At 52.1% G+C, this 7,758-nt stretch overlaps 1 protein-coding gene across 2 annotated transcripts; it reads left to right on the top strand.

Annotated features, from left to right (window-relative positions):
• The first annotated feature begins 618 nt into the window (after window positions 1-618).
• Dtymk (deoxythymidylate kinase) lies at window positions 619-6,801 on the top strand. 2 transcript variants are annotated; one of them, XM_090355204.1, is made up of 5 exons: window positions 619-771; window positions 1,515-1,623; window positions 3,060-3,150; window positions 4,969-5,094; window positions 6,313-6,801. In XM_090355204.1, exons 1-5 carry the CDS (start codon window positions 642-644, stop codon window positions 6,421-6,423), a joined length of 567 nt encoding a protein of 188 aa, XP_090211330.1. In that variant the 5' UTR covers window positions 619-641; the 3' UTR covers window positions 6,424-6,801. The 2 variants fall into 2 exon arrangements, with proteins under 2 accessions (XP_090211330.1, XP_090211329.1); XM_090355203.1 differs by having other exon boundaries at window positions 4,897-5,094.
• The last annotated feature ends 957 nt before the right edge of the window (window positions 6,802-7,758 follow it).

The following is a 7,758-nucleotide window of genomic DNA, read 5'->3' as shown; positions in this document are numbered from 1 at the left end:
AAATAGAGGAGCATGCAGGAAGCCACTGCCCAAGACTTGAACTATGCATCGGGTGGCCTACCTGAAGCAGGGCACTGGGGGCTCACTTCAGGAATCCTGGCTACTCAGCAGGAGCATGCTTCCAGGCTAACCCAGAAGTGGAATCTGTGGCTCAAGTGGTAGAACACTAGCCTTGAGCACAAAAGCTCAGGGATAGCAGAACCTGAGCTCTGGGATCACCTGGAAAGTGCCGCTATCTGCAGGAAAGCTCCCACAGTGTCTGCTCACTGCATGCTGGGGGCGCAGGTCAGCAGCAGCAGGGGAGGGGACACCTAGCTGCCCAGGATCCGGGGCTCACTCCTTAGAAAACAGCCTTCAGTTTCAGTGTCCACACTTGCGGCCGCCCTCCTCCTGAGAGCTCGGTAAGAGTGCAAGGTTTGGCTCACAGCTACTACGGAAGCTGTGGGGAACCCGTCCCGGAAGGGGAAGGAGCGTCCCTGGCCAGCCAGGCCGCGCCCCACGGGTCACCCCCTCGACGGACCTCGCCCTCCCGCAAGCCGCACCCCGGACAAAGCCACGCCCCCTCCGCTCAGCCAATCTCTGCGGACGCCGGCGCGGGGGCTGGCGGGAGTTGGGCGGTGTGGCGCGGGCCGGCGGATGCCATGGCGGGCCGACGCGGGGCCCTGATCGTGTTGGAGGGCGTGGACCGCGCGGGCAAGAGCACTCAAGGCCGCAAGCTGGTGGCCGCGCTGTGCGCCGCAGGCCACCGGGCCGAGCTGCTGCGCTTCCCCGGTGCGCGAGGCGGGCGGGCGGGCGGCCTGGGGGGGCTGCGGGCGCTGCCTTCGGGTTGGGGTTTTGTTTTGTTTTGAACCTGCTGGGTCTTGAACTCGGGCTGCCTGCACCCCCGGTGCGCTCGTCACCAGCCACGGCCCCAGCTCCAGGGCGGGTGTGCGCACGCGCGTGTGCGCGCCGGCCGGGCCTTGACCTCGGGCTGCCTGCACCCCCGGTGCGCTCGTCACCAGCCACGGCCCCAGCTCCGGGGCGGGTGTGCGCACGCGCGTGTGCGCGCCGGCCGGGCCTTGACCTCGGAGCCTGGGCGCTGCCCCCGACCCCAGCTCCATACCGGATTTGGGGTGGTTTGTGGGAGACGAGAGTCTCGTGAGCCTTCCTGCCCGGGCCGGCTTTGAACTGAGACCCTCAGGAAGTCAATCCTGTGGGTGGGAGGTGTGAGCCATTTGTGCCGGGCCATCGACCCCGAAAGTACAGCTCACATCACAGAAGCGAAGGCGATTGGAAAAAAGCTGCCCCGACTTGGCAGTGTTGCCAGTGACCGTGTCGTCGAGCGCCTCTCGTGAAGGCCTGGCTGCCCCTCACTCATCAGTCGGATCCCTGGAGCTACAGCTCCTTTCCTTAGGAAACGTAGTCCAAACTTGTCTAGAGCTTTTGATAAAGATGAATCTAGAATGAGAATTTAGGCACAAGCTGTAGTCTCATGCACACGGGAAGCCTAACTTCAATGCGATTTTTTTCCCTAGAAAGATCAACCGAAATCGGCAAACTTCTGAGTTCCTACCTAGAAAAAAAAAGCGAACTGGAGGATCATGCCGTGCACCTGCTGTTTTCTGCAAACCGCTGGGAACAAACGTAAAAACTGACCCACTGCTCCCCACTCCCAACCCACCACCCACCCCAGTGCTTTTCTCCTACTGAGCTAGCAACTTCTGAAAGCTGCTGGAAGACAGGTGACGGGAGAGGGTGATTCAATGCTTGTAAAGTTCTGTACTCAGCACCCGTGTGAGTAGATGCTGCTCAGCTCCACAGTCTCCAGAGAGCAAAATCACTGCTTTTCCTCCACCCTTAAGCATTTTAATTTGGTTGTTGTAGGGCTTGAACTCGAGGCTTGGGTGATATATCTGCCCTCTTACACTCAAGGCTAGAACTGTATCAATTTGAGCCACAGAGCAACTTCTGGTTTGCCAGAAGTTCACTGGAGATACAAGTCTCAATGGACCTTCTTACTCCGCTGACTTTGAACCATGGTCCTCAGATCTCAGCCTCCTATGTAGCTAGAATTATAAGCATGAGCTGTTGGTATCTGGCTTAAGCACATTATTTATTTATTTATTTGCCAGTCCTGGGGCTTGATTGCAGGGCCTGAGCACTGTCCTTGGGCTTTCTCAAGGATAGAACTCTACCTCTTGAGCCACAACACTACTGTGGCTTTTTCTGTATATGTGTTACCAGGCAATCGAACCCAGGTCTTGGTGCATGCTAGGCAAGCACTCTACCGCTAGGCCACACTCCTGGCCCCAAGCACGTTTCTTTTTCTTTATTTTTTTTTTTGCCAGTCCTGGGGCTTTTACTCTGGGCATTGGGGCTGTCCCTGAACATTTGTGCTTAAGGTTAGTGCTCTATCAATTGAGCCCCAGCTCTACTTCTGGCTTTTTATGCTTAATTGGAGATAAGAGATTTATAGATCTTTCTGTCAGGACTGGCTTTGAACCTTGCTGCTCAGATCTCAGCTTCTTGAGTAGCTGGGATTATAGGTATGAGCCACCATGCCCAGCCTCTTATTTGCCAGTCCTGGGGCTTGAACTCAGAGTCTGGGCACTGTCCTGGAGCTTTTTATTTTAAATGAAAATATGGTTTAAAAAATCACTGTGAGGGCTAGGGCTGGGAGTTTGGCCTAGTGGTAGAGTGCTTGCCTAGCATGCACGAAGACCCACGTTCAATTCCTCAGTACCACATACATAGAAAAAAAAAATCACTGTGGGGCCAGGAGTTTGGCCTAGTGGTAGAGTACTTGTCAAGCATGCATGAAGACCCACATTCAATTCCTTGGTACCACATGCATAGAAAAGGCCAGAAGTGGTGCTATGGCTCAAGTAGTAGAGCTCTAACACTGAAAAGTCCAAAGACAGTGCTCGGGCCCTGCATTCAAGCACCAGGACTGGCAAAAAATAATCAGTGTACTGTAATTGTTACTGTGAATTGTGAATTGCACTGTCAGGATAATTTGAGCATGATTCAAGGACAGCCAAATCAGTTCTGGGGCTCAGGAGCCCTCTCTTATTTTTCAGGCCATTGATGAAGGAGAAATTAAGCCAGGGTGTGACCCTTGTGGTGGACAGATACGCATTTTCTGGTGTTGCCTTTACGAGTGCAAAGGAGGTGAGTGCTGAAGTGCCCTGCTGGAGGCCCTAGGCGGGTTCAGGGTAGCCGGGGTGGCCCACATGGTTGGCTGCTGCAAGAGAAGCACATTCACCTCATTCTTTTTTTTTTTTTTTTCCTTTTCTTTCTTTTTCTTTTTTGCCAGTCGTGGAGCCTGAACTCATCACCTGGGCACTGTCCTTGAGCTTTCTCAAGGCTAGCTGTCTACGACTTGAGCCAGAGCATTTCTATGTATGTGGTACTGAGGAATCGAACCCAGAGCTTCTTTTAGTCTAGAGAAGCACTCTACCACTAGGCCACACTCCCAGTCCCTTTTTTTCTTTTTTTTTCTTAGCCAGTCCTGGGGCTTCTCAGGGCCTGGACTCTGTTCCTCTCTGCTCAAGGTTAGTACTCTACCACTTGACCCACAGCACCACTTCTGGTTTTTCCTGTGTATATGGTACTGAGGAATCAAACCCAGGGTTTCATGCCTGCTAAGCAAGCACTCTGCCACTAGGCCACCACATTCCCAGCCCTGGAGGGGGCAGTTTTGTCAGTTGTGGGACTTGAACTCTGGACCTGGACATTGTCCCTAAGCTCTTCATCTAGTGGTTAATTGGAGATCAGAGTCTCACAGACTTTAGTGCCTGGCTCTGAACTGTGATCCTCATATCTCAGCCTCCTGAATAGCTAGGATTACAGGCATGAGCCACAGGTGCTCCTGGCTGGCTTTGGACCTCCATCCTCAGATCTTAGCCTTCTGCGTAGCTAGGATTAAAGGGATAGCTATATCTATATATCAATATAGATTGTCTGCCTTTCAAAAATTCTCTTTTTGTTGTTTTGTTGTTATGCTGGTACTTTGACTTGAATCAGGACCTGGATGCTGTCCTTACCTTTTTCAGTCAAGGCTAGTGCTCTACCACTTGAACTGTACTTCCACTGGCTTTCCTGTCCAGGCTGGCCTGGAGCCTTTTGTATTTTTTTTTTTTTTTTGCCTGAAACTGGAACTTGAACTTGGTATCTGACGCTTTCATTCATTAGCTGGCCCTCTAGCTCCTGGGCCATTATTCCAACCCCCTCAGCCTTCTGTATAGCTAGGATTACAAAGCAAATGTCCCTATGCTATGGACCTGTTTCCTGGTTGATCTCCTTATGACCATCTACTGGCTCCACAGACCCTGCGGGAAGGGCCCTTAGTGTTGTATCCTCATCATAGTGTATGTGTGTTGGGCAGGGAGGGCTTTCTAGCCTATCTTTTTTCCAGAAATGAGGACCCCATTTTCAGTGTTCTGGCCAGGTGAATAAATGGGAACTGCATGAGATTGGCATAGCCCTGTCAGACAGGTTAGGCAGGCAGTGGGCTTCCAGCATGACAGCCTGGTTGCTCTTCCTGGAAGACTGAGTCCAGGGTGATGGCCAAGGCTCAGTGCCTATCTTTTGAGCCATTTGCGCTCTCCTTCCAGCTTTGGCTAGGTTGTGCTTTCTCACTTGGAAGGTTTGGAGCTAAGTCACTTGTTCTGCCCACCCAAGGGTATGGGTGCTGTCACATGGGTACCATTTGCACATAAGGCATTTGCAAAGGAAAACTTGCAGTGACATAGGGGGGACCAGTCATTTGAAAAGCCACTGCTGTCTAGAAATTCTAAGTGTACTTTGTGTCTTAGTAAAGGTGAAGGTTTTTTTCCCCTCCTTTATGACTTTTGAAACCAAAGATTAGACGTCACTTGGCTTATTTTCACCTACTGTTGGGTCCTTTATTGGCAGAATTTTTCCCTGGATTGGTGCAAACAGCCAGATGTGGGCCTTCCCAAACCTGACCTGATCCTGTTTCTTCAGTTACAACTGGCGGATGCTGTGGCCAGGGGGGAGTTTGGCCAAGAGCGGTACGAGAACCGGGCTGCCCAGGAGCGGGCTCTTCAGTGCTTCCACCAGCTCATGAGAGACACAACCTTGAACTGGAAGGTCAGTCTACCCTGTGTGGATGGCCTGTTTTCCAGTGTGCATCTCCCAGGAGTTGCTCAAGGCATGTGTGAGAACAGTCAGTCAGCACCAGGGCTGAGGCTCTGGTAGAGCTCTGCAGGCACCTGTCATAAAACAGACCACTCTGACTGCTGTGTGCAAGAGATTTGGGCAACCAATACGTAGGGAAGAGCTGGGGCCACAGTGGGAGCAAGGCATGGAAAAGGGGTGGCGTCCATGTCTGTGGGGAGAGCAGAGGCAAGTCCTACAAGAGAGCTTGAGGCCGATTCCTAGGACCAGGGTCAACAATGCTTACTGACTAGAGGCAGCAGGAGCAAAGGGAAACCTGGTAACAGGGTATGGTGAGGCAAAGGTGATGAACACAGCAGCCCTCGGGGCTCCACAGAAAGGGTGGGGTAAAGCCTCCAGCTGTGGCTCTGCAGCAGCCATATATAGCACTGACCAAGGGTCAGCAGAGACCAGAAAGGGTGAACAATGTGCTCCTCAGACTGGAAGGACAGTAAATCAATGCCATCCTAGAGGATCTGGGCAAGGGCTCTGTGACTAAGCAGGGGTTGGCAAACTGCTGCATAAGAGCTGGCATATGTGAGGAAGTAGTTTTCCTTCACATATGGTCACAGCCTTACGAGATGTGTAAACTCCGTGTTCCTTCTATAGCTCTGAGAGCTTCCAAAATTTCCTGGAAAGGCCCTGCAGAGCCGAGTGCCACTCCCAGACATGCAGTAGGAGAGACAACTTAGAAACACTGGCACATACATCTGATTTTCACCCAGACTTCTTCTGGAATTGAGGTTTCTACCTGTTCTGATTCTCTGCAAGACCCAGGCAGCACAACTGAGTTAGGACAGCCTTCAACCCCTGAGCAGGAAGAAGCAGGCCACAGCCGTCAGGTCCTGCTGTATAGCTCCCTTTTGGAAGCAGTGTCTGGGCACTGGGGGTCCTAAAGCAAGCCGGTGTCTTTTTCTGTCACTTGTCTGCTGGGTTGGCTTAGAACAAGGTGGGCCGCTGCACACCATCTTCCTTGTGGCAGGCGTGCAGAAAGCACTCCTGTGAATTTGTGTCTCTGACGGGATTCAGGTCTGCCTTTGCTGGGGCCCTAGCCACCTCCAAGCATCACGTGCTCTGCAGAAGAGAAGGTGGTAGTGGGTGACGTGTGATGACTTAATAGGTTCTTTTTTCCTGCATCCCCTGTTGGAACAGGTAGTTGATGCTTCCAAAAGCATTGAGGACATCCATCAGGAAATCTGTGCATTATCTGAAGATGCCATCCTCAGTGCCGTGCAGAGCCCATTGGGGGAGCTGTGGAAATAAACCGGAGTTCCTGCTACAGCACCAGAACCTGCAGCCTTTCCAAAGGTGAGAAGACCTGCAAGGCTTGATACTATTCGGGTTTCACTGTCTTAGGAACTATTTTTCAGTGGCAGAGACCTTTGAGCCACCCCTGGAGACCTGCAGCGGGAGCGCACCCAGGTGCATGGATAGCGGTATGGGTGCCAAGGAAAGCAAGGGTGTCTTCTTTCTCCCACTCCCCCAACCTGCAGCTTACATAGGTGTTTTCTTACTGAATTTCAATGACTGTCACTTAACCGAGATCATTGAAAATGGCAATCGGTTGGACTTCTCTTGAGAGAATTTCCTACAGTCACTAATAAAACTTGACCTGAAAATGTGTTTGCGGTAGGTGCAGCTTTCATAGGTACCAGCTGGCTTTGAATGGAATATGTCCTGGGGAAGAGCCTGCTCAAGGGTCTCACCTCCCCCAGGCTGAGCCTTTTGTACCCTTTCTGAACACACCTATGTTAACTTTGCCTTCCTTTCTACTGAACATGAGGGAGAATTTTTCAGTAACCCCAAGATGGTGATTTGATGTCCATCCTGCACCAAGCATCTCCTGGGTAGAGCACATGGACAATGCTGGAATAGAAGGCAGGGACCCCTGAGGTGACAGGTGGGCCTCCACATGAATTGTTGTGGTTGTGTGGGTAGATCTGGGTTTTGTGTTGGTATTGGCATGTACTTAGCCACATAATCCATGCCTCCAGACCCTCCATGGGGGGGACTCTTTTTTGTGTGTGCTGGTCCTGAGGTCTTGCTGTTCCTGAGTTGTTGTTGTTCATGGTTAGAGCTCTACCTCTTGAACCACAATCCAGCTAGGATTACAGCACCTGGTCCCTGTGTTCTTTAAACCAGGCTGCAGATCAGTGTTAGATGTAGCATTGGCAGTCCTGAGGGTGGGAGAATGCTGGTGCTCTAGGTGCCAGATGATGCAAGGTATGCGCTCTCCCCTGCAGCCCCCCAGGACCGTGAGAACATGTTGTAGCAGTAAGTGCATGACATGACACAGCAACCACAGGGGCAGCACAGCTCTCTGAGAGGCATGCCTTGGCACCAAGCCACTGCACCCGGGGCCTGCACTAAAACCAGAGGCTGGGTGGGAATCACCTAGACTTGTCCATCAGGATTTCCCCAAGGCAGAGTAAGAAGACAGCCCTCACCACCTCCCTCTGTCTTAGGCGAGGGGTCCTCACCTAAGCATTTGGTTTCTTTTGGGATCACATGTTCACATAACACGGGTGAGGACAGGTGTCTTCTCACCTAGGCCAGAAGCAGGGCAGGCTCCCTTTGCTATTGGACGGAAGCCTGTCT

This window comes from Megascapheus bottae, chromosome 21 (genome assembly GCF_031878675.1).
Source record: "Megascapheus bottae isolate mThoBot1 chromosome 21, mThoBot2.hap1, whole genome shotgun sequence".
Taxonomy (NCBI): Eukaryota; Metazoa; Chordata; class Mammalia; order Rodentia; family Geomyidae; genus Megascapheus; species Megascapheus bottae.
Note: the sequence above shows the minus strand (reverse complement) of the source record. Positions and strands in the feature narration are given on the sequence as shown.